The sequence below is a fragment of the Lepisma saccharinum genome, chromosome 9 (genome assembly GCF_977018435.1).
Source record: "Lepisma saccharinum chromosome 9, izLepSacc3.1, whole genome shotgun sequence".
Taxonomy (NCBI): Eukaryota; Metazoa; Arthropoda; class Insecta; order Zygentoma; family Lepismatidae; genus Lepisma; species Lepisma saccharinum.
This window is the reverse complement of record NC_139237.1, coordinates 89,876,027-89,903,706: the sequence shown is the minus strand read 5'-3', so window position 1 is coordinate 89,903,706 and position 27,680 is coordinate 89,876,027. Positions and strand designations below refer to the sequence as shown.

General features: G+C 41.0%; 1 protein-coding gene across 1 annotated transcript in view; it reads left to right on the top strand.

Annotated features, from left to right (window-relative positions):
* Positions 1-27,680, top strand: part of mbo (Nuclear pore complex protein Nup88) — a 291,203-nt gene that overhangs the window by 224,618 nt on the left and 38,905 nt on the right. The window contains exons 3-4 of the mRNA XM_083128591.1: positions 15,154-15,282; positions 16,006-16,171. Coding sequence (XP_082984717.1) covers positions 15,154-15,282; positions 16,006-16,171 — 295 coding nt within the window. The remainder of the gene's footprint in view (positions 1-15,153; positions 15,283-16,005; positions 16,172-27,680) is intronic.

Below are 27,680 nucleotides of genomic sequence, written 5' to 3'. Positions count from 1 at the left end.
ACTATTCGGCGCTCGAACGAAATCCTCTCTCTGCAGCACTCTACTCCAGAACTAATTTGACCTTAGAAATAAACCTCTAGGGATCGAACTCGGTCGTCATCGCGAAAGTCACGCGCATTACCGCTTGAGCCACCGAAGCTTAGTAAAATTAATTAAATGGTAGACGGGAGCAGTGTTTGTATTTCGCCATCATTCGACTCTTTAAATTCGCCGAACCGGGCGTTGTATATGTCGTTTCGCGCCTAATTTTGAGAAGTTTTCAACAGGTGCCACGCACCATGAAATTGTCCGTCCGTTGCAGTTTTATCTTGGCGAGCGGCTTTTTTTTTTTTTTTAACAAAACAGCGAAAGAGGACGTCGCGGGGTGAGAGAAACGAGACTAACCGGCGGTCGGGAATTGGAACAATAGGCCGAAAAGCCTTCGGACGCGGAACGAGTAATTTGGTCGGGCCGTTACCGCGCGCGTAGTCCAAAACAGGAGTGACGAGGATACAGTCAGATGGGGACCCCGACGCGACCGTGACTTAATTTGTCCCGCACTTCTCATCGCCGCCGTAACTGCGGACTGTTTGCTTTTATGGGTCGGCCGGGATGCCAAACATCTCATTCGGCGTAGCTTCTTAACGTGGAAACGGACCGCAGGAAAAAAAGAGCAATTGTACTTACATTGGTCTTAGCTCCCCCTGCACTAAAGTGGCCTGCGCTTAGGTGCAATCCAGTTCTCTTTTCTTTTTGTCAGGGCACTTACCCCTCTCCGAGGAGCGTTTTGGTCCGGATCTCTTGCGAGAAAAATAGTAACCATGTCACTGAAAAAATCGAAGTTAGCAGCGGTTCCATCTGCCTCCACACTCAGGAGAAAATTACCGTTGTTCGAGGTTTCTTTTTAGTCACCTTATGTTCAGATAAGCTGATCGGTTCTGGATTAAAGTTTAACCCTTTGTCATCAGCGTCCTCATAGCAGCACAAATGTCGCCGCCTCATCAAAGCCAACGTTATTTGCCTGAATTTTTTGTTAGCTATTAGAAGAAAAGTAAACTAAAATGACAGTCTCATACAATTACAAGCTTAGACACTTGAAGCAAATGCACCAAAATATTATTCTAAAAGTAATTAAAACTTTTCCATGTAATGAAGGCACTAAAAAGTGAACTCACCATTCACAAAACTATCAAAGTATTTTCCCCAAATTTTCAACGTATTTTTCAAAAGGAATTGAAATCATAAAACTTATATGGGCTTAGAAATGAACTATTTGTTCCAAAATTCTCTGTCAAAATCTCTCTGACTCGCAGAAAAAAATCGAATGTAGAAAACACACCTCGAAGAAATTTGCAAAATATTTTTAAAATGTTCAAATATCAATTTCTTTCTCGTACGTTTGCCAGGTATACGTAAGATAAGACAAATATAAGAACCGAATGTTGTCACTTTTCAATATCTTCATTTTGATATCTCCGACATTTTGTATGGGTACTGTAACGGTTTCTGCATACAAATAATTTGATTTCCGAACAGCGTACAGTAGTTTTATCCTTCTTATTTCCGCCAAATTTATGGCTGTCGGTCTGTGATTTAAGTTAGGAAACGTCCCGGGCGCGGTACTGAGTGCCGCCAAAGGGGGACCGGTCACTTGAGGGGCGTGTAATCAACTGAAAGAACGACAGAAAAAAGTCGCCAACGCCTGTATGTTTTCGGGGGAATAGTGAAGATAAGTTACCTGGTACTTTCCCGACCACTATTGCGCTGGTAAGGAAAATAATTTTAAAAATTTAAAAAGGCGTCACTTAATGCCGCCGCGCGGATTACGGAGGGCTAAAGTAAAATCTGAACCACTGTACGGGAATCGAACCCGATACTCCTTGATTGCCGTTGTGGAATCAATAACACATCTCAAGGAGACGGTACATTTTGAAACAGATGTGTAGGGAAGAGAATAAAAGTTGCAGGAGATTTAATCGTGGAAATTAATTGTACAAAGGATGTCATTACGTAATTACATGCCATGAAGAGATGGGTAGGTTTACGTCTTGAAGATAACGACCTTTTCTAAGCAACCATTCCTGCAGTTGTCGAGGGACATCCTGCATAGCTAGACGTAGCATATCCACAGCAATTTGGGCGATTTCCTCACAGATCCCTTCGACTCGACCTACTACAACTTAAGAATCGCTCAGATTCCTGTCACGATGGTGGGGGAGGCAAGTTTTAAACGCAACTAAAAAGTGTATCATACAAACCGTGTGCATAATAATTATACACACCATCAAAATAGCCCCCGCCTCCCACAACAGGGTTGCTGCTACTCATCTGTAAAACATGGAAATGTCGGGGAATTTTGCAGATCATGTGGAGTGCATGTGCATTTTGGAGTCTGCAAGAGAAAAAGTTGGCAATGAACAAGTAGTTCATTTCTACTTCTGGTTCAGTTCTTGTGATTCCACTCTCGCAAAAGATTCAGTTCAGAAACTTGTTCCTCTCATCCTTATGATTCTCAGTCTATTGAATTTCGGTTCTGCATAACCTCGGAGTTTTATAATAGGTGTTGGAAAGAATATCTAAGTCAAAGTTGTAGTCCAGCTATACTGATTAATAACTAAAGCAGGTTGACAATATGATCATAATTATCGGAGAGGTTTGTGAAGAAGAGGTAATCGTCTATTATTTTAAAGCTCTTGCTCTTGTTGGCATTTACATTTTGGTGTAGCAAGGAAATACATTTTGTTAGCAAAATTGTACAATTTTACGTAACGAACGTTAGCCTAACGGTTCTGTTGATTCTGCACAATAGTAGTAAGTACATGAATAGTGCAAAAAGCGAATATAGTGTCGTAGAAAATGCTACTTTTTTTTTTATTTATAAGCTCACAGCATATGGAGAATTTTTTGTTACATATAGGAATCCTATAGCAAATCTGCTATAAAGTTAAAAATTTTGTATGGTTTCTGAAGATATGTTGTTTACATACGTTTTATGTTGTTTTTATATCGCGGAGATGTGTTATGGTGAAATAATGCACCTCTGTTACATTAGCCTGAAGGCTAGATGCAAGTGATTATAGGACCTAACACGTTTAATGCCGATTGTAATTTTACATTATTCTTTGAATTTTTACGTGTCTTTATTTGTGTAGAATAAAATTTACTTCAAAGAAAGTGAATATTCATAACAATTAACGGACCTGTATATTTAGTTGTAAAACACAAGGTTCAAAAGCGAAAATCATGATATTAAACATGTCTGGGAAAGAATCATTTTAGGACTAGAAAACCTGGAAATTTCAGAGAATTTCATGATCAAATATTCTTCGCAAGGCTGCACAAGAGAATGCAAAATTCGGCCTGGCGTTTAAATCCTCGTTCTAATTATCATTCATTGACATCGTTGCGATTAACTTAAGAAGTAGGAAAACAACGAAATGAGAAAGCAATTAGATGTCTTATGTTTATATGCTCATTTGCTTAGAAAAGTACATCCCGGAGTCTCATAGCAACCGTAGCAGTTGCCCAAACAGCTACTGGCTGAAGCAACTCCCCTTGTCCTTCAGCCCAGCAGCGCGGCAATCGTAATAAACCCCTGCGAGAGAGTTCTCTCAATTGCCCCGACGGAGCCCGGTGTGGCGCATATTGTCGGTTGCGTTCCGTGCGGCAGTAATAGCCGAGCATCTCCGTGGCTTTTCGCGTCTTTTAGCTGTGATTGTTGCCGACTTGTGTTTGATCTACGAAACTAGCTCTGCTTCAGTCTCCGCGGGGTCTTCATGCTCTTTTTCCCGCCCAATCATAGCGTATGACTGGTGAACTTCGCCTGGCGTTGCTGGCTGGGTGGCAGTGTTGCCAACCGCGGATAATTTACGTCGAGGTATGTTGAAAAATTGGTGAGTGAGCAGCATGAAGCTTAAAGACTCCTGCACGTGTCGCTCGGACTGGGCCGTTTCGCACTGTAGCGGAATGACAGCCGCAAAGCCTGTGTTCGATTGGTGAAATCCTCGAGCTACACGTGTCGCGTGTCGCTAACGGTGCAAAATCTCCCATAGACTGAAGTGGGTGCCTTGTCGCTTTCTGCTTCGGTATACCGGGTGTCTCAAAAGTAATAGCGCAAACTGACACAGTACACGATAATAGAAGCAAAAAAGTGTCAGTAAACATGGGTCTGCAAACGAGCCGTTTTCGAGATAATCGCGAATGTGTGATTACAAGCCGCCACTGACTTCACTGTTTGTAAACGTCGTCCTAGTTGGTAAAATGCTAATAGTGTGTGCGAATGTGTGGTTAGAAGCCGTCATTGATTGCATTTTGTAAACACCGAGTGCTTTACTCCTTGCGCGTTCCGAGGTTTGCTCTTTGTTTACAAAACAGAACATTTCCGAGAGTTGGCGTTGCAATCAAACATTACAAGCCGTCTTGTACTCACACATTCGCACACATTATTAGCATTTTATCAACTAGGACGACGTTTACAAACAATGAAGTCAGTGGCGGCTTGTAATCACGCATCCGTCATTATCTCGATAACGGCTCGTTTACTGAGACTTTTTTTGCTTCTATTATCGTGTACTTTCACCTGTGTCAGTTTGCGTTATAATACCCGTGTCGCTTTGGTTTGAATCCTCCCTACAGGTACGGTCTCAGGCAATAAAAAATGGATCTACATTCAGAAATACTCTCTACAGAGTGACCGCAAGGAAAAGAACCTTCGGCCAAAGGTCTCCGCGCACTTCCCTCTATTGGTTCAACTCGGGCCTTAACGAAGCATGCTCCACTCTGCCCCTCCCCTTCGGAGAGTTCGATGCATAGGAGTCGTGGGTCTGCGCAGGCTCTTTTGCCTGTGGTTCCATTATACCCTACAATGCGTTATGTGTGTTGTGTAACTCTACGGCGATGAACTCACTTCAATAGCAAGTTCAGTCATCGCGGGAGAGTTACGCAACACACACAGCGCATTGCAAGGAATGGAGAAATTTCACGATCTAAGTATCCCACTCTTATTACCGGTGAGTATACAGGCTCAGAAGAGAGTTTTTCAAGTAAGATATGGTGGCCATGTTACTCATATGACTGTCAAAGTTAGGTCTCCAGTTATAAAACATATTTCTTGAACACTGTCAAACTTGAATAAATTTTGTTCGTCGTAAATTTTAAAATGGGTCTGGACCTACAGTTTAAGGTGGGAATCGAACCACTGTACAATGTGCAAATCTTGTCATGTAATTGCAAAACAGTCTCCGATGGTCACAAGAGTAACGGGTACATGCCCACATGTGAATAGCAACGTCTTCATTTCATCAATCGAACCGTTCTTATAGCTAACCCATTTTATTGTATAAATGATAAGAAAATGTACAAGCGTAGACAAAATCAGTATTCTTTATAACTTTTTCGAAAATGAATTAAGCATTGATTTGTGTTAGAAACTTGGACTTTCCACATATGCACATGCAGTTGAATTTATTTAAAATGTTACTTCAAAAAAACATACCACTCGGTGGCCGATACTGGTGGTGAATACTGGACTCGTCATGGACCGCCCCAGGTTCGACTCGTGACGTCTGCATTGGTGTATGTTTGTAACCCCCTCTTTATTTTCATCTTATCCGCATTCATCCTCATCGTTGCGAATCCTAGAGAGACAGAAAAGCTATGTAAAATATACAAAAGACATCATCAACAAAACAGTGAAGTAATCTTGGTCACTGGTGTGCTGTATACCAGGGCAACGGAAGAAATATATTTCTCGAATAATTTACAATATACCGGTTTGCAACACTGTCGAGGATGAGCGTTGGGTGGGCCAGGTTATTAGGTGCTATCGTTGTTAGTTGGTCATTGCATGGAGATTTTTCGTCTGAAACTTTGCCGAAAACTTCAATGTTAGTTTTCGCGAATGTTTTCCGTCCGTACATATGAACTCTTCAAATAGCGAAAGCCCTGCAAAAGTTTCCCGCTCGGCGATCGTTGTCGGTCAGGAAGTTTGGCTGAGGTGCCTAATTGAAATTTCCAGGTGTTCTCCAGGGGGCACCTCCAGGCTGGAGGCTGCCTTACTTTCTGGAGCCACAAACAAGGAGCTGCCAAGATGGAAATTTTCCCTTCTGAGTCGTCCCGGGAAACCGATCCGCAACTCGAAATAGTCGACCTGGGAGGGATCATCTATCTTTGGTCCCCGAAAACCGCTCAATGCGAGATTGTTTTGCCTTTGTATTGTTTCGCGCAGGCAGGATAAAGTCGACACCTTGGTTTCGTATTTCGTGCTGAAGGCGTTTGGGATTTGCTTAATTAGATACGGAAGAAATCCCTGTCTTGTGGTTAAATGTCAACGTTCGCTTTCCCTCTTGTAAGTTTCTTTGGTGTGCAGTGGCGGCGATTGGGTGCCGGAACTGGGCTGCAAGACTTAGCATTAAGAGGCCATAGTGCAGGGCTAAAAAGTGGGGGAAACTGCCCCCCTTGTGCCTCCTAATCACCACCGCTGTTGGTATGCTATGAGAACGTTGTCCACGCTTTCTGATGAGCAAGCCAGTGGGGGTGTAAGGAGGGGTGCGTCTTTTGAATGACTTAAATTTACGTTTACAAAGGTCATAAAATAAAATATAATAATGCTTTAAAATCACATGGATCCGCAATGGTCTAGTCGGTAGAGCGTCTGACTGCCACGCACGAGACCCGAGTTTGATTCCCCGCGTGGGTGATCTTGGGTGGGAATTTAGTCCCTGCATAAAGCAGCTCTGGGGTTCATCCAGCCTTTTATGAAAATGGGTACTGGGGGACAATCTTGGTTAGTAAAGGCGGCCGGAGCGTGGTGCTGATCATATCACTTCAAAAAATAACTGCGATAGAGAATGTATGGGGCGCTACCCCCCTAAATGTGCCTCCATGGCACGGTGCACGGGGAACTTTACCTTACCTTAAAATCACATGATTTTTCGAATACCTTATCAACACTTTTCTGAGACACTCACTCCATCACCTTATTCCATAAGTTTGAATAACAATGGCACAGTATGTCAGGGACCCGGGATCGAGTCCTGGTCTGGCATGCATTCTCGCTTAAATTTATACACTCGCCCACAGTTTATGGTCTGTTTGAAGGTTGGAGTTCTGTGCTTTTTCAGGCAGATCTAGGTTTCGGTTGTAAGAAGCCATACACATTTATTTTGTTTTCGGCAAAGGAGTACCGAAGCAATTTGCTTATAAGGTGATTAAATAATATGCTTGAGTATTTTTTCTGAGTTTTGGCCAGTGAGAATGTGTTGCTTTTTGTGTGTGTATTCTTGCATCTTTTGCATCTATATCCCCGATATAACAGTGTCTAACGCTGTCCATCCCCGGTGGAGGCACAACATTGCCATGAGGTCATGTGAAATAACACCCTGCGACTTCTTCCTTTTGCGGTATGTGAAATCGCAGGTTTATGAAAACAATCCCCGAACCCTATCAGAACTCAAGGAGGAAATTCGACTTGTCATCGTTCAAATCAAATAAGAGTCATCAGTAATTTCATTGATGAGAGACTACATGCAAAGCACGTCGTAGGGCGCATATGACAGATATTTTTTTTTTCATACTTAACTGGCAACATGCACCCTTTATGCCATTTAATGAAAATTAAATTAAACGTTATTAAATCCTGCGTTCTTATTGGAACACCCTTTAAGTGCGTACATTGCAACGGTGATAGTATACTGATTTCGAAGCTGCGGTTTTTCGTGGACGGTAAGGTAAGAAGTTTTCATTTACCAGAGAATTACTTTTATGCTTCCAGAGGCCAAGAAACCACTGATGAAACTGTATGAATGAGGCGCCATCTTTAAAATGATGAAGTTAATTTGATCAGTGTTGCTACCTTGAGGTTGTTCTGCAAATTAATTGTAGTTGATACCTTGTATAAATTTGAACTTAATACAGTTTATCATACAATTTTTGTCGGACTTTTCAGATTTTCAATTGACTCTCTCTTGTAATAATAATGGCCAAACATTAATTTGCGAGAAATGGGTACATTGCGTAGGTGATAGCGTACTGGTTTCCAAGCTGTGCTTTTTCGCTGGTACAGAGTGTATTCGTAATAAGAATCTGATGTGTACTTATGCAGTCTAAAGAGACACTGTAATGGCCACCGTCTTAAAATCTTTGTTGAAGTTACTTCCAGGTAAGGACCATCCCGCCCGACAGTCCCCGCAGTGCCGTTGTTGAGACTGATGCCGCCATCAAGAGCCCCATACCCGCACGGCATCATAGAGTCCTTTCGTCGCAATGATTGGCCGGGATGCATGTCCTTCACGCATGAACTGACTCCGCCTCTTAAAGAGGCCGGCTTATCTCTTTCAAGACTTGGGCAACTCTTCTCTCGTAACATTGCCTAAATGAAGAGGAGCTTGAATTAATTAAGCCAAAACTTTATCTCGCCCAACCCTTTTCTTTTTCTCCCGAGTGACTCTTTTACCGCTTCTCTCCACGATGTTTTTTCCATCCCTCCCTCTCTCTCTCTCTCTCTCTCTCCTTGCTTTACTGCCGTTCCCTACAAGTTTGTCGTTCCCCGTGACAGTTATATCAAAGAATATTAAAATACGCGCGCAATCACCACCTCAAGACATCACTCTACCATTAGTTTTAATACGGAAAATTGCAATTTAGGTGGCTAATGAAATTGTTATTGTCACGTTGCAGTGCGTAGTCCCAGAGGAGTCCGCCTGTGACACTTCTTAAGCCCCTCTGTGCCCTCCCAGAAGTGCGGCCCTGATATATACCTACCCTCACCTCTTCACCTTCTCCCGCCTTTCCCCGGGGGAGACTGATTATCTTAACAGAATTTTCGTGTTTTTGCTCAAGTGTGAAAAATCACAAGATTTAAAGGTTTTCATAATTAGGTTCCGTGATATTTCTCTCTCATTAATATGCAAGGGTCTCATGAGTTTGGTCTTGGTCGCTTTTCGCCTCTGCCTGGAAAGAAATGGTTTAGCAACCTACGCTCTGGGGGGGAGGGTTTGAAGGATGGGGGAGGAAGTCGGGATGTGGAAATCCTGTGCGAGGTTTTGAAAGTTGCAGGATTGAGTAGCAGTGTTTCCAACTGTACTAATTAAAAGTTCCTATAATGATTTAATGAATGGACTTTACATTGCATTCACTATGGATACTGCGCCGGCCCTCGTGGCGGAGTGGTTAGCACATCGCGCTACGACGCATAGAGTCCCGAGTTCGAATCCTGGCCTGGACAAGTATGTTCATATTATCACTCATTCCCATCTTCGCAAATTAGCCAAAAGTGGCACACAAGGCGAAGTAAAATAAAGCAAATCAATCAATCAACTGTGGATACTGCAACATTGCAGGCTTACGAGACTGTGGCAAATGGAATCGCAATCAAGGCAATTATCTGACACACTACTTTTCTCTGAATTTGTAATCTTTCGTTGTTGTTACCGGTACACATTTACATCGCCAATGAATCAGTTTAATATAATTAGGTTTGAAATGCTGAACACAACATAATCAGTATAGCACTGGTATGAAATTACTCCTACTGGAGCATATTTCAGTAGGACAGGTTGGGTTGATGTTTTAAGTCCACTTTGTGCACAGTAAGGCTAATCGGGACTGGACCTACAGTTTAAAGTGGGATCCGAACCACTATGTGCCTTCACCGGGAATCGAACCCGAGACCCCTTGATTACAAGGCGACGACGCTACCACTGCGCTATCGGTGAGGCACATTCAGTAGGACGGATCTAACTTTATTGTTGGTCCAGTCCCGATTAAAAGACAAGCATGTACAGTCACGGACATTGCCAGGTTGTAACGATTCCATTAAATGTCAATGTATTCGTTACAACGCGGCAATGTCCGTGACTGTACATGGACCGCTCCAAGAATCATTAAAATGAAACAAAAATAATTACAAACCACAAAATTCAGAATCAGCCATATCGTGTAGACGTACATCTTTTTCAAAATAAATAGGCACCATTGACAGCTAGTAAGCAAGCGTCCATACGCTCCTGCCACTTTGTGAATGTCTTTTAAAATTCGTCGTCAGGTAACGAACTGAAGAAAACTTGAGCTGCGGTGATCACTTCTTTGTTCGTCATGAAATGACGATCACGTAAAGCAGCCTTTAAAAGTGGAAATAGCCGAAAGTCGCAGGGTGCAAGGTCTGGGCTGTATGCTGGATGTGGGAAATTTTCTATTTTTCTCTTCGTCACGTAATCCTGAAAAGCCCGCGCGGTATGCGGGCATGCGTTATCGTGGTGCAATATGAAGGAGTTCTTCAAATGCGGCCTCTTTTTTGCTACGTGCTGGCGCAGAGTTTCAATGACTCCTTGGTAATACTGTGTCTCTACTCAGTCTGTCTTGATCGGCATATGCCTGTCGAAACATTGCATATGTTTCTGCAGCAGTTTTCCCTAAATGCCAACAAAATTTTATGGCATGTCGCTGTTCATCTTGAACACTCATCGCGAAAAGGAATATTATACACAAAAACCTGGTGAGGTAAACGAAACACGTTCGACGTAAATCAACACAGCTGCTCACTAACGTGGTTTCGCAACATGTGACAACTTGCTACGGAAACAGAATGAGTCATCCTACACGATGCGAGTACTGCCGAAACCATAGGCAGTATTGCCAAGCCAGGAAAAAAAATCTGTCTCACCTTCTCTGCGACAGCCTTTGTACATACAGTAAAACTATACACAGAGTATAAAATTGAGATATCCCCGCACTTAGAATCTCATTATCCCCGCACTTAGAATTTCATTAAAAGAATAATGTAATTAAATATTTCCAACTTTTCTCCAAATGGAAATTTAGTTCTGCTTTGTAAAGGCGCTTTGAGCTTTAATGTAGTTTTTGTCATCATTATTAAAGCATTGATTGATTGATTTGGTTTATTTTACTTCACTTTTCTTCCACTTTTGGTTAATCGCGAACATAAAGATGAGTGATGGTGTTATGCTTGGACGGTCACCCATGCCCAAGACTAGATTCGAACTCGGGGCTCCTGGCATATTAGCGCGTGATTAATTTATGTAGAATGTTTTCGTTTACATTACTGAGAAAGTTACCTAAAACAGCACAAGCTTGTTCATTCTCATCGTCGCGATTAATCTAGGAAAGTATAAAGTGGCGAAAAAGAACTAATCAGGTAAGAAAGAAACTGCGGCGTAACATCTCTACCTGCAAGGTTCCTTTTCCACCCTAGATCGCTAAAAATACAAACAGCTATCAAAATATTCACGCAGCATCGAGTACATCTCATTTTTTTAATTCCTTGCACCACCTGTAGAGAAAAGAGTGTAAGGGAAGGAGGGAGGATGGTGTTAGAAAACGAAAGTAATCGAAGAATCAGGAGAGAACCGAACCCTCCTGAAAAGGCTCCGAAGGAAATCGCCCGTGAACTCGTCAGATCGTCACACTCTGCGGTCGGGGGAGGGATTGGGGAAATGGCAGTGATTAAAAAAAATAATGAAATTGCTATTTTTATTAAATATCACCCGCCGATGAGGAACTCTTAATCTTTCCTTCCCGGATTGCTCTCGTAATCACATTTATTCCCTTGGCATTTCTCACGGGGAATGAAATCGCGATGCTGCGGTGATCTTACGTGAAGATTAAATTCTATCGTCTATCTCCGAACGTTAAGACCGATTGCTGCCCTGATGTAGATGAAGAACATGCAGAGTGTTAGCCTGTGTAGTCAGAGAACATGGAATCGCAGATATTTTCTAACCTTCTCTTTTTTGTACTTGTTACAGGCAGAACTGCGTTTACATATAGAAAATTAAATGCATCAAATTTTATTTTTTTCCCCTTTGCTAATAAGTAGGCATCATTTGTAAAGGTAACGCCAAAGTGCATCATTTGATGCAAGTGAGTATTTCTTTCTATGTCGAGCTGTACTTTAATGCATCACTTAATGCGTTTTTTGATGCATTTTTCGTGATGATGCACTTAAGCGTTTTGTTTTGAGCTACAGACAATGCATTTTTGTTTCAGCTGATGCATTTATTTTTCTATGTGTACTTTTTTCTTCAACTTGTACTTGTCCTTCTGTAACAAATTTTGGTCATGTCTGATTACTAGACCTCGGATTTTTATGTCATATCAAAGTACAAAATATGTAACAATAATTCATAAAATATGTAATATCGAAAGAATATGTAGCTAAATATGTAGTATCAAAGACTCTGTAATATTAATAGCAATTGAGTATCCAAGCAATTTCAAGAATTCTGCTAGATATTTATTTTATTTGAACATATTCAACATAATTTGAAGGACATAAGTTGTTCAAATTAAAATTTGTATCAGATTTATAAACTCAAAAAAGCACAGCAACGTGTAGCAATTTTCTCAATTATTAATTGCTTTTCACATCGCAAATTATTGGATAATGTGTAAATATGTAAGAGGGCTCTTTGTAACTTTCGAAACAAATTGTAAAAGAATGCATGTAAGAACAATCGAATGGAAATACGTAGCTACGTTTGTACTTTTTGTACAAGGGAACATATTGTGTAACTCGCTACGTGCAGGAAAGTAGCTTTCTTGTCCACCAATGCCAAGTTTCTATGTGCTTTGCCTGAACCTAAAAGCGAAACGAAAATATGTAACCAGAAAAAGAGGGGGGAGGCTCCAGCATCTTTCGATAAATAACAGTTACAGTAATTTTGTTTTTGTCTTTAGCCTGTCTTTCGACTTGGCAGTCAATTTTAGGTGACCGTAAGCTCTAATTAGAATCTCATTGATTAGAGAATATGACATCACATGAGCTACAATTTTTCTTCATCATGTTTCAGAGATCGAAAAGATAGGAAAAAGGATCAAGATAGGAAAAATTTCCGAAATATGTTGTTTTAAGTAAAGTAAATTAGCAAATATGTAAAAAATGTAATATCCTGGTAAATATGTAACATAAAACTTATGCAAAATCATGTCAGTTATATAATTCATTGATGTTTTCCTGTTCAAGCTATGTATGTAGAAAGGAATAGAATATGTAATTAGGCCTACATACAAATCCGAGCTCTACTGATTACATAGACATTTTGGTTCTCTTATATCATCTGAATTCCGTTATATACATGGTTTCGCAATTTATTTAATTTAGTTTCTAAGACTTACGCAAGCATAGACCCATTTAAATGTAATTGTAACTTTATATCTACTCACTGAATTTGTGTATGTTTTGTTTTGTTCATAGAATTTTTGTTTTCATTCAGCTTGTAAGGTTGTATCCAACAGTTCAGGGTCATTTTTATTGTATTGCCTCTGTGTTTCCTTTGTCTCTATAATCTAATAATTAAATAATTTTCACAATTGTTATTAAATGTAAAGTGTATATTGCGTCATTCATATTTCTTGTTAATTTTTTTTAGTTATGATCTTGTTTATGTAATGGTGTGATCCCATATTGAACAATGTATTTGGGCATGCGCCTATTGTGTTTCAATAAAATAAATAAATAAAAGAACCCCTGGATTCATTTAAAAAATCGTAACCAATTAATTGAGACGAAATCATGCCCTTTTTTTACTTAAAGAATTCTGTTTTGTAGGTATTGATTCATTGATTGAATGAATTGGTTTGTTTTACTTCGCGTTTCTGCTACGTTTGGCTAATTGCGAAAATGAGGATGATGGGTGATAAAAAAGGGGGAGTCCCCGAAGTAAGCCCGCCTCCACCAGTATGCATTCGAGGGTATGCGCTTAGTATAATGTCCTTGTGCCTTTAAATAAAGCAGGACGTCAGTTTTTCTGAATTTAACGGTCCCTCCATCCTCTTTTTTATTATCTTTCTTTATATCTTTACTAGCTGATTGCCCGGGTATGCATTTATCCCAATCTTGTATTAGACAGGAAATTAATGATTAACTAACTATAGTGTAAAATGTAAGTAATTTTATTTCATGCTGAAAGTCACCAATTAGCTTACTGACTCCGAAAACTATGGATTCCACATTAATATCGGTCGTTTTCGCAATACACACTCATATTAGCCTGAATGTTAGACAACCCGAGAAACACTATCGTTTTACGGGATGCAGAGAGTCACGGCTGATTTGTGCGGAATTTAATATCGGTTGTTTTAGATTATTTTTATATGTCACTCCCTTTCCACCCCCACCACTATGCGTGCCAGGGGTGTCTTACCCTCACAGTATTTCTTTCCACATTGTAAGTAATACGTGTACCAAGTTTTGTTTAAAATGCTCCAGGCGTTAGAGAGTTATGCCGGAACAAACACATATACACACACATTCAAACATCCATTTTTATATATAGAAGATCCATAGATTTTCAATTTAATACATAAATACAAAAAAAGAAAATATAGTATTCTATATTTACATTGGTAACTTCAAATTTATCTTATTGTATTGGCCCATTCTGGTGACCGGAACAGGCTTTTGCAAAGTATTGTTTTGTTTTGTAATTAATTAAATTATTAGTAATGTATGATGAAGATGTTTTTTTCGGGATATCAATATAGTTTAATGTTGAGTTAGTTTTTTGTTAGTTTATGTAGTTATCTAACTGTTGTTATTCTGGGTATGTTATAAATAGGTATAACAACCATTCTGGAATCCAGAACAGTTAATGGTTTGAATGATTTAAGATGGTAGGGTTGTCGGGGGTGAGGGGTTAGATGTGGGTGAATTTATAGGAACTTCGTTGGAGGGTGATAAGATAAAATAGGTGAAGGGACAAACATACAGCACACAATACAAATCCCACAGAGAGATTATGCTGGCTGTGAATGCAGACGCCAGACCCTCGTTAGTCTGCAGAATGCAGTCCAAGATGCACTTCGTGGAAGTGGTGTTGACATTTGGGTGTGTGTAGAAAGGGTCACCCCATTATGTAAGTAGTAATGCGTTTTTACATGGACCTAATGTTTTTGGTTTTTTGTTGTTTTTTTTAGATATGGAGTTCTGTTTATTTTCTCATACTATGATCCACTTTAAATTCGCTAACTGTTCACCATATTGAACAGCAAGTACTTACTAACGTGCGTGTCTCATTTTCTAAAAGGCAAATTTGAAATATTGAACGATATAAAAATAACGAAAGGTTATGATGCTAAATGAATGTATGAGTGCATATGATAGCTGTAGTGCATGAAAATGTTCATTTTCTGATATTGCTATTCACATTCTTGTTTCAGGTGCAACACCCTTGACGAGCGCTACTTTCTCTGCAGTCCTCAGCATATAGGAGTAAGACAGGCTCGCTGGCATCCCGGTTCTCCCACAGACTCGCACCTCGTTGTGCTGACATCAGAGAACACCGTCAGGTGAGTACAATGAGAATTCTTGCGAAACTGTATAAACAACAATAAGAAAGTCCTCTTGTGGTGAAAATTTAATTTGAATGAATGTATTGTTGTTCATCTGCATGTAATTAGCGTGTCTCATCTGCCATGAATAACTTGGCGAGGGCAAGGGAGGCACTCCCCCCCCCCCAAACAAAATTCTAGATTTATGAAAATTTACAAGTCAATGGCACTTTTGTTAACCTGGAACCGGAGGAGCAAAGTAACGAGTATTTTTTATTATTCTGGAAATGTAATAGTTATTTATCAAAATAGTCCTGGGTGATATTTGTATGGGCTTGACAACTTTTCGATTCTGTTCTGCTCACCCCCACCCCCAATGTTAAGCTCCAAGTTCTATTATGCCCCCTCCCACAAATGTTAGGTCGCAAGTTAGGCTCAAAGGAGCATATCCTTATCATATTGAGACATTTAGTTTCACAGTTTTGCAATTCATCTCCCGTTTGTATTTTCGTAATGTTTCTGAGGAAATTTTTAGACTAAGCTTTTTAATGCGTTGTGTTTGTCCTGTGCTTACAACCTTGCACTTTTACCTTTTTTCCAAAGGGGTTCTTTATTCCCCTCTTTTTCACTGTAAGGTATGAGTTTCAGAGAAGAGGATATTGCTCTCGTTTACTTTGAAGGGTGCAAAATGACCATACGTGCCGACACAGCCAAAAATTTTACCTCGTTCATTCATTCCAGGTTGTACAACATCGCATCATCCGACACGGAGCTGCAGCAGATCTGCTGTCTGGGGAAGCAGCCGAAGAGCCCCCTCTCCACCTCGCGGACCCCGTTCCTGGTGTCTTTGGGAGACACCGCCGTGTCCTTCGACTTCGCTCCGCCAATCGTGGAAGCTTCCGGAAAGGTAAGGCACTTCCGATCATTCCCTCAGCACGGATTTTTATTGTAGCATATCATGGTTCCTCCTGACATGGTAATCCTTAAAAACCTGAAGAGGCAGGGAATTTCATAAAAATTCTCAAAAACCAGAAAAATATCTTTATTGTATACAGTTGCCAAATATATATTTTCATATATTTGCAAGCAATAGTGTTGCTCACGAGACGAGACATTCCCCATCCTTTTTCTGAATTTGTATAATTTTTAAGAATGTCTGCTTGCAGGTAAGTCGAATTGTGTTGATAAGAATTGCAGGAGGTAAATCCCAAAAGTTGTAGCTTTATATTATGAGAAATAGTTATTATTAAACGATGTTAATGATTTTTAGTTACCATAGCCAAACAACACCACCCAGGGTAGAACAGGGTAGGAAAGTAAGAATATGAAAAAAGGGAAAAAGAGAAACTTCCCCAAGAACCAAAATACCGAACAATTGGAAAGAGGTTGATGATGAAGAATGCTCTATTAGAAGAGTTAAGAGTCAAGTGAAGATGATGATGAGTACGGCATATCTTTACTGTAGAGACCTGTAGTCTACTTCGACGGAAGGCTGGGCGTCGTGTGTTCTACATAAAAAGTGGTCACATAATTCGTGTGCTGGTATGGAGAGTGATGATGACGAATTGGCACTAACTTGTGCCTTGTGTGCATCCTAAAGCTGACTCTTTACATGGTACCCCCTTCTACTCGGCTTAAAAAAGCAAAGGAAATAACATTACATTGTTTGTTATATTTTAAAGAAATAATAACATGTATTTAATATTTGTTTAAAGTTTTTCAATGTATTAGGATTTTTAAAGGTTTGTACCAGAAATCTACTACTTTTTTATAGTTTAAGATTTAATAGTATAATTTTTATTAATATTTAATTTTTACGTTCAGCCCCGGGTTCCCCTATACTGTATATGTATCCCACTCTGCGTGGCAAGAGTTTGATTTCATATCCTTTGAGGCTCGAGAAATTTAATAATAGGCTACTGTATCATAAGCGATATTAGGCTTTTGCCTATACGGACTTTCCACTTTACACACATGTAGCGTATCTGTTGTGCAATTAGACACCCAGGGTCGGACATTGCGCGTCTTGCAGAATTCGCGCCTCCCCCTCGGTGACAAATTGCGAAGATTTAATAAATGTTCGCTGCCGGATCCGCGAAACTATGGCAATACCCCCCTTCCCTCTTCCCTGGACCTCCTTGGCGTAACGCACACACGCCGGTGTGGCGATGCGGTGAATGTGACATTCCTACGGAGGACGTAGCGCCGCGGCGAAGGGCCAACCTGAAGAGGTTTTCATCTAGCGAGTTCGCGGAGGGGTTAGTAATTTATACCTACGGCCGTAATGTAGTGCCGTCGGTAAGGAACGCTATAACTCGCCACTCCTTTACCATTAACTCAACGTTAATTTCCAGGGGAGATTCCTAACCGGGGGGAAAACGTCCGCATATGCACCTTAACCGAGCGGACTCGTTTTACAACCCGATGTTTCGCACATCCATGATACAAGGAGACAATTTATATGTGTGCGGGTTATGCCCCGGTCTGTCGGGGATGGATTTCTTTTTTGGGGAGATGTCTCGTGGCAATCTTCCTGCAATATCTTCTCTCTCTGCCGCATTATTAAATCCTAGGTTTATTCCCCGTCTCCAGTTTGCTCCGAGCGTGAATTGCTATAATTTTACCCCATCCAGTTCTCTCTTATTAACATCCTGGTCTTCTACTTTCTGGCTACGTTTCGCAGAAAAAGAAACATGTGGTATATCGGCAACTTGTATTCTATTAATATGTTTGTTCATAAGGTGATAGAAACATAAAAATCAAGATTCCAAAACCAGTCCGTCAAATTCGAGCCAAGCAATTCATTTATTCATTCGCATATTGCGTTTATTAACTTCCCCATGGACTTAAACATTAGCCTTGTCACTGTGAGAACTTTTCATTCCAATGGAGGCGTCATACTCCGGTATGAAGCTGATTAAAGTCATGTGCAATGACACGTAAACTTCTAACTAGACGTCAGTATGCTCTCGGTCCGTTGCTGATGCATTATTCACTTTAATGGTTTTTTCGACAGCTCGAAAAGGAGGAAATTGGTAGAAGCATTCATTCATAACTCTTTACTGGTTAAAAAGATACGTGGAAAACAATTTTACCACTGCATTTCTTGTGAAATTGTAGCCTGATTTGATATAGCTATTACCCCTTTCCCATTTACAATTTCGGAGTTGCATTCAATATGGCGGACCTCGGCTTGAGAGATGCAACTATGGTTCCCACTGCTTTAGTCTTAACCTGTTTCTATCATGACTAATTGTAACCAGCATAACTTCTTTATATTTTATAGAGGGTGATAAGAGACTTTTGACTCACCATGTAGGCTAAATGAGTAGCACATAATCATGAGGCATTCATTCATTTAGTACAGTATCAGGTGATAAGGGGATGTATAACAGTGAAAAATGTATTCGTCGTATCTAGTGGCGTACGCAAGGGGGGTTACCGGGTTTAAACCCCCCCTTGAGCTTTTGAAATAATATAAAAAAATACTCCCTCTGTCCCATAATTATTGTCCGGTACACCTTTGTTTGTTGTCTCATAATAATTATCCGATATTCAAACTGTGACATTGGTGTATACAGAGGAAGAACATGAAACACGGGAATGAGTCATTCAACTTTATTGCTCAAGAATCAGTACAACTTGTGCTTTCCATCTGCCTCTTCGTCTGTCATTTCTGTACTACCATTTTGGCATACCGGACTATAATTATGGGACAGAGGGAGTAGTGTGGAAAAAATGAAAATGGCCAATTTATCACAGTCAAAGATCTGCAACAATACTACTACTACTACTACTATTACTACTGCTGCTGCTACTATTACTACTACTACTAATAATAATAATAATTTGAATTATTATTCTCATGCAGCACAGCATTCCAAATAGACGCGTCTTTAAGAGTGAATGCCTTGACTTGAAAATAAACACGAATTGTTGAAAATAAAATATGAGGGTAACTATGATTTAAAAGAGAAAAAAGGTTGTTTTGTACCTCAGCTGCAACAATGTTCAATGAACATGTATTTTTTGTCTGTGAGCAATGAGAATTAACTAAAGAAAATTCTTGGTTCGTTGTAAGCGGCTAATGCAGACAAAGGCTAGGCCGACAAGAATAAACAGTCACCAGTCCACCCATAGAATTTCTGAATTCGAAAGATAAAATGTTTTGTTGGTAAGAACAGCAAGGAAATCCAGATGTGAATTATCGTGCATGTGCATGGTAGATTTTGAGGGCGGTATTGGCGCGTTACTCATAAATCTTTGCAGTGTCGTTTGGGATCCGTCAATATGTGAAGACAATGTAAGCGACCCCAAATTTCAATTTTGAAAATTTTTTTGCAAAAACTCCCGCTGTGACTCTCTCGAGAATTGTGAAAATTCCTTGCTTTGTCGCTGTGTGTCGACGTTATTGTGATATTATACTGATTTCGCATCTCCTTGTGAACTCTCAAGTGATGCTGCATCTACATCCACATTACTATATAAATAATGTTGACGAAGTGATAAGTGTGTTGGAATGTCTTTTAACTTACTTTTGTACTCAAGAATAGACTCAGTGGAATTATAGAAACATGTATTCTCGTACATCGTGCCTCATCATCATTCTGCTTCAGTTCCATAGGTAAAGGTAATGTAAATTTCCTCCTGCATATAGAACCGTGCCATGAAGGCACATGTATGGGTAGACTCCCACACATTCTCGACCTCGGGCATTTTGGAGGTAATGTGATCAGCACCACACTCCGGCAGCCTTTAACCCCCAGGGTTGCTCACAGGTAGTCATTGATATGAGACTGGGTTAGCCCTGGACCCCCCAGGAAAAATTCCAACCAATTCCGGGAATCGAAGCCGGATCTCCCGCGTGGTGGTCTACTAGACCACCGCGACTCCTTGGATAAGTTCCATACTTTGATTATTTAATTTTTTTACATTATCTTGTTTTTATGGTTTTTCTTCACACTTAAAATGTCTCGCCTCGTTGGCTAGACAATTATTACGTAACAAAGAAACAAGAAAATGCTCCTAGAATTTGTTAAAAATCGAATTATTAGAAAGTGATTTCGTTATATTACTTTTATAAATATATTTATGTATGGGTAACCAGGGCAAGAGTGAACATTTTTTTTCGGAAGACATATTTGAAGTGAAACACGTAGAGTAAAGATATGACAATGATATCACATGAAAAGTACAAGTTTCTAGTATCATAGGAATGTCACATTTATGAACTTAGGCAAACTACAAATGTGCCACAGGGAATATTTCCGAACTCTGCAAAAATTCACTCTTGCCCCGGTGGGTGGGGTAAGAATAAACAGGGCACGGGGCAAGAAGGAACACACAAGTAAACATTAGACATTTAATGAAATACAAAACTATTACACCATAAGAGCTCAAATATTGTAGTTGGAACATATGTGAAAGAAAATGTGATGCAGAAAGTAGCTATGAAACACAAACAAAATCACTTGCAGTAGTCGCACACATTCAGAGGCTGTGCAGGATCAAAGTTTGAGCACTGCTCGTGAGACCATTGCTGGCAAATGGCACAGCGTACCCACATTTCACCTTCGGGAGTTTCAGAAAAGAATTCACCACAGAACTGGCAAGGTGCATTGTGGCTGGTGTTGGAAGCATGAGGTGTTGTGTCGTCCGCTTACACAGAAGATGTCTCATTATCAGATCCACGAAACGAAGGTATGTTCTTGGATTGTTCACCTGACACTGCTGGCTCCAATTATGACCTTCTTTTGGCACGACCGGCACAGTTTCGTTTCCTTGCTCTTTCTATAAGCATATTTTTATGTGGTGACGATGTAAGAACAGTTGATTTTTCCCCTCGCCCTGTGTTGGATGCCTGTAAGAGAGGAAGTGGAGAAATATCTAAAATACTTTGCGCTGAAGTGGATGGAACTGGTTCATTGCCTTCCTGGTGGACTACCTGTTGTGTTACTTGGCCGTCTGAGATATCATCTTGTCGACAAGCTGCCTCTGTGACAGAAGTGCCTGGAACCTTGTGATGGACTTGCTCTGCCACTTGGTGCTCTGAAACGCTGGAGATCACGTAGTCGACATCCTGGAATATGTCTGGGTTGAAAGGATATATCCCAGTACATTTGAATCCGGCAGAGGCAATTGCACCCGTCGCTGTTGAGCTACAAGCTTCTGTTACAAGCTTAGCAAGATCAAAGTGAGTAACTTTTCGCCCTGGATGATTTGACATCCATAAGTCCAAACATTTGTTGTACTTTGCTTTAAAAGGAGAAAAGAAAGATCTGTCCAAAGGCTGTAATTTATGGCTGCAATGTGGTGGGAGTGTTTACTATGTAAGCATGTCAAGATTACATCTCTCGAGGAGGGGCAAGAGTGAACGTTCCTTCTTACCCCATTCACTCTTGCCCCGGAATTGTCGTCCTTTACAATCGTGGATGCCAGCTCTTGGCTGGGCACGTGTTTTCTTTCTACACTATGTCCAAATAATACTTAGGAATGATGCCTTTCGCACGAACATTTACAACCTTCCACTTGTCGTATATACTACACTATCAAATGCAACGCATACCCGCAAAAACTTTGCTCGGGTGGGAGTTTTCAACTTTATGCCACTTTCCTCGGCATCACAGTCCAGGCCGAACGTTCTGCTGCTGTTAACACTCGGTATCCATGTTGACTTCCCGGTTTAGTTTAGTCAGTGAATGAGGACAACCTTTTTTTATGCGTAGGCCTATATTATTTCTTCGTTGACAATAAGTAAGCAATTGTTTCCTGCGGATGCGAGGGTCATTCTAGGCATGTTATCCTTACGGAAAGAAAAAGAACGCTTGAGCAGCGGCCGGAAAATGTCATTCGGATCCAAAACTTTGTGTGGGGTGTTTTTAGTTCAATTGACACCCCACTGGGGGGGGGGGGTCACTTACTCTGCTGAAGAAAAACTGAAATTTTGGACCAGGCTATTTTCTACATGTTTATTTCAGGTAGATAACGTAAAATAAGAAATACGAATATAATTAAAATTGACTCGTGGGAAGGAAAGTAGGAACGAAGACCTTTCGGTTTTCAGTTCTCTTAACACACAAAGAAACCTTTCTGAAAACGTAACACTCCTGGAGAAGAGAAAAGCGCCGATTTAGAAATTTTGATAAATCCGCGCAGGATGCCTGAACGTCTTGAAAGAATCCTCCACAGAAGCAAATGTCCGTATTGATTCCCAAGACGGGGGAGACTTTATATAGGTCCGTAATTAGCGAAGATTTAATTAATCAATCTTTCCTTTGGCGTTTCTTTGCAAAAGAAATATCTTGAGTGGAAGCAATATTCCGCGAGTTCAATTGGCCTCGGCTGGAACGAGTTTCCTTTATTGATTTTCGCTTTATTAGACGTATAATTTATGACGGATTAATTGATCGTGGTCTCCGTAATTTCTTGAGATCTTGCGCCGATCAGACCCAATTCAAGGAGTTGAAGAGGAAGGTCCACTATTACTCATCTCCTTTCTTCTCTTTTCTTCTGGTACACGTGTCAGAGTGTTCTTTTCTCCAGTTTCCTCAACTGACGTCGGAAGGTATCATGTAACCCTTTGAACTGCTCAGAGAATAAGAGATATCCTGCGAATAGTAGCAAAACAGTTCCGATGCGAATTTTTGCACAACACATTGCCCTATGTACTTATCGTTTGTGTTCAAGTAACTACTGCTCTGGCTTGCAATCTAACGTCCGTGGCGGAGTGGTTAGAACAGCTCGCTACGGCGCCAGGTGTCCTGAGTTCGAATCACGCCCTGGGTATTGGTGTTCTTTGTGAGTGTCCCTTCATCCTCATCTTCACGATTAGCCAAAAGTGGCAGAAAAGCGAAGTAAGATAAACCAAATCAATCAATTTCATCGTATCATCACTCATTCGCGAAGTGGAAAAAAGTGACGCGAAATAACAAAAATCAACGACATTGGAGACAGTAGAGCTGCCAGGAATATCGTGAGAGAGAGTTGCTTGTACTTCTTTTAAAAGATAGGATCTGAGCGAATCTGGGGAGGGAAGATATAACCCTTATTAATCCATATACTTCTGAGGCTGCGATGGGGTGCAGAAATCTTGAAACTTCTCCGCAGTGTTGCTGGAGATAATGAATCGAATTATTTCCTCGGAAAGAGAAAAAATATGTAGCTATCTTGTTGCAACCCTTCGCGCTGTGATTGCTATCCTTTCGACTTGACAGACCGCAGCTTCGGAGTGTACGGCAGCGGAATATTCAGACTATTCACCCTCCACATCTGTCGCAGGTCAAAATTGCTAGGATTCCTAAACGCCTCCTCCGGAACAATTGGCGAGGACGTTAACCGGAAATCTCGAGCCGAAGTTTCCTCCGGACAAGCTCCAAGGAGAGAAACCCCGCCGTCGTATTGCCTCGCGGAGTCGGACAGAGATATTAAGGCGAATCTCGCCTTACGTTAATTCCGGTGTATACCGATAGAGGGGACGATATTTCAACTCCCCGACGGATCGTCCTCGTACGTAGCAGGTGGCTGCAAGGGCCCCGAGCGAAATAACGAGGAGGCGGCCCCGTTCGCTGAAGACGCCGTTTCCTGACCGCCAAGAGATCAAGAATTGGTACCCGGTTTCTCGTAAAATCCATAGATGTCCCACGGAGGCCACGCGTCACTCCTCTCCGAATGGGGGGATCCGCGGATTGCTTTACCGGCAGATGGCTCTGAGGGGCTCTGAGAAGACGCTTCTGTTTCGTATATTGTTGCCGGAGCTCAAATTACAAGCGCTTTCCAAAGCATATTGACGCCGCACGGACAACAACATAAATTGGTATCAATTCCGGCTAGATTTGTGGCTTTTCATTCGATCCAAACCTTCATCTTATTCCATAAATACGATACTTGTTAAAGATTTAAATGAAATTACTACTGAAATTGGACGTCCGCAGGATTTTTCCCATAATAGTGATACCCCCCTCAACAAACACTGTTTCAGTCTGAAATTGTCATGTTCCTTCAACGCCCTTAGAATAATTAACATAAATTACTGTGATTGAAATGAAATTATGTACTTTTTAGATGGACATACATTTTCCAGCGGGGGCCGTGGACCCCCTTTGCCCCCCCCCCCCCTTCCGGACGTCCATGAGCAGAAGACATTTTTAACCGGAATAAGCAATAGTAAAACAGCAGACTAGTGTTAGAGAGCCAAACATAACAAGACAACACATTACCCAGATAAAAAGAGTTACGTTTCACAATAGCATTACTTATGCACATTTTTTTTTTGTTTGTTTGTTTGTTGGTTACACAAGACGAATAAGAGCTGAAGATATCTATTTGGTTAAAGATTTTGTTTAACTGGTTCGGTAGCCTATGGAATGTAGGAGTAAGAGTTTGGGAGTTACTGTGGGGAAAGTTTCCTTGTTCCGTGTTTTATGTCTGGCACTCTGAGGGAGAGTTCGTGGAGTGGGATGCTACATCTTAAGTTTCCATTTATGATCTTGTGTAGTAATTTCATGTCCCCAATGTATCTACGAGATTCTGGAGTATTAATGTGTAACTTGACAAGCAGATCTCTCTTTGGTGTATGTCTCAAAGTCGGTACTCTATTTCGAACGCTGGAGGGGTCCCGGGTTCGAATCCCGCTCGGGCATGGTTGTTTGTAAATGTCCATTCATCACTCATCCCCATCTTCGCAAATTAGCCAAGAGGCACAAACCGCGAAGTAAAATAAAGCAAACCGTATTTCGAACGATGGAGAGGATAAAGCTGAACAGTGTCAATGTTGGAGGTTTGAGAATGGGCAGCAATTTTCCAGTTGGGTGAACAGTATTCTAGAATGGGGACACAAATGTTTTGAAGTACTGTGTGGAAAGTGCCATCGGATTATTGATTTCGGTGAATCTGTACGGTAGACCTCTTGTTATCGTTAAGGTTTGATTTTCAAAAGTGAGTTGTGATCGATTTGGTTTATTTTACTTCACTGTCTGCCACTTTTGGCTAATCGCGAAAATGAGGATGAGTTGTGATGTGATAAAATTCATGAAGGGACACCCAAGCCCTTGCCGGGCGAACTCGGGGTATCTGGCGTTGTAGCGCAGGCACACAAATATACACACAGATGTACACGTATGTATGTGCGTCACCAGGTCATAAAAATGCTCATATTCGTACGAGAAATCGCTATAGTTGGACCACAGGCAAAAGCACCTGCGCAGAACCGCGTTCCCTCTGCATCGTACTCGCGCGTGGAGGGGAGAGGTAGAGTGGAGGAGGCTTCCTTATGGCCCAAGTTGAACGGATGGAGGGGAGTATGCGCGAAGGCGTTTGGTCAGTGGTTCATTTCCTTGTGGTCGATCTATACCATGTTTCACTGCGGCATGTTGGTTCGAACGGGCTCCCGAATGCTCCGAGTAGGGGAATTTTACTTCGCAGCGCCATATTTCAACCTGGTGGTGAAAATTTGAACTATTTTTTTCGTCAACTATCGTTTTCCCGTGGTCTGAGAAGTTTCATCGCAATCCAATGCTTCAAACGGGCTCTGAATACGGTAACTTTAATTTTGGCTACCCGGAATGTGTGTCAACAGGTTACAAAAAGTTTGATCTTTCTAGGAGAAATTGCGCGTTTGTAAACTGTACGAGAGAGGACTTTATTCATGCTAAAATGGAGCACGTGCTTATTTTTATTGATAATACCCAATCGAATTGGAAGTTAGGGCCACCGCAGCCTGCGTATGTGTCGAACCCGCAAACATATGGCGGTCGGCAGACGAGGAAGCTTGACATAACAGTTTCCAGCCTAGCATATGTCGAGTGGGCGAAACATTAGTCAATTTCCTGCGATAATTAACCCTTGATGCTCTCTCCTCCGCGATTGTTTTCAAAAGCGAAAACGTTTTTCGGCCCGCGGGACAGGCCGAACAGGGCTGTTTTGGAGGCATAATTCAAACGCCCCGATTCCAATTAAGCGTTTTATGCTTGCCTATTGCATCGAAACGAAAACGCCCCGAATGTGTTTTTGATGCTACGCTGCGCCTGAATGTATTGATAACCCCTCGTTACTCGGGTGACGTGGCTTATTGTTTCGGCGTTTCTAGCTGATTCCGATGCCGCCGGCGACATCTGGCCGCGCGCTTTACATTGATTTGTCACTCAATAAAATTCCGTAATAGAGTAATTACGAAAATAATACATGTATTAGGCGGTTGTTATCAACTTACAATGTGGTTTCGCTTTAGCCCCAAGAGAAGATAATGACATATGTGAGCGTGTGCATGAATATAATGTAAACATTTTGCACTTGCGCACATACATATTAAACTCAGGTTTTTGTGTGACGTAATACTGATTATCATGCACATTGATATGTTTAATACAACAACAATATGTCATTTGCCACCTTCGTGGGGGGAATGGTCAGTATCGTGTGCACTCTACGCCAGAGTTCCCAGGTTTGAGCTCTGGTTAAGGCACTTTGTGCACAATCAAATGCCTCACGAACAAGTCGTTGAATTTAACTGTTAGCAGGAAATGACGTCAGAGACCACGTCATTTTTTCTCATTGGGTGCACAGTTAGGTCCAAGAATTTCTATTGGAGAACGGTTCTTATTAAGACCATCCAAACTTGACTTTCGACCAATCAGAGCACATGCTGTTGAAATAGAATATCGGAAAGAAACATCGAGGTGCAGAATGCTATTTATTTCTATTATGTGGTGTAGTGAAAAGAAAGTGACGCGGAAAGTGTAAATACGTGTTTGTGACTTGCGAGAAAGGAAAGATGGAGCGGTGGCCCATTCTCGTGTGTATTTATTTAATTGCAATTATAACAAAGAATGATGTATACTTCTTCAGCAATGAGTAATGTAATTCGATTTTTTTATTATTATTATTTGATTTGATTTATTTTACTTCGCTTTTTGTGCCACTTTTGGCTAATTTGCGAAGATGGGTATGAGTGATGATGTGATGAAATTGATGAATGGACACTCACAAATATCCATGCCCAGGCCAGGATTCGAACCCGGGACCCCTAGCGTCGTAGCTCGATGTGATAACCACTCCGCCACAGGGGCCGGCTAATGTAATTCGAGAACCAACCGTAAAACATAATATTTTGTGTTGGCCTTAATTTGAAATTTAGATAAACACACAATGAAAAACAACATCTATATATTTGTATAAATGATTTTTTTTATAAAATAATTTTGTGTTCACATTGGTTTTCTGGTGTCTCCTCTTCGGATTACATTTAGACAATTAATACCGAGAAAATACATCGTCACACATCCTTCAAGTTTCTAATGTGCCCTACATCTTCCTTGGAAAGAAAATTATTATCTTTGTCACAGCTAATCGCTAGTCTTATTTATTTCTTTTCGTGCCGTACACACTGCCACGTTTTGATAAAATGTGAACTTGTCCAATTG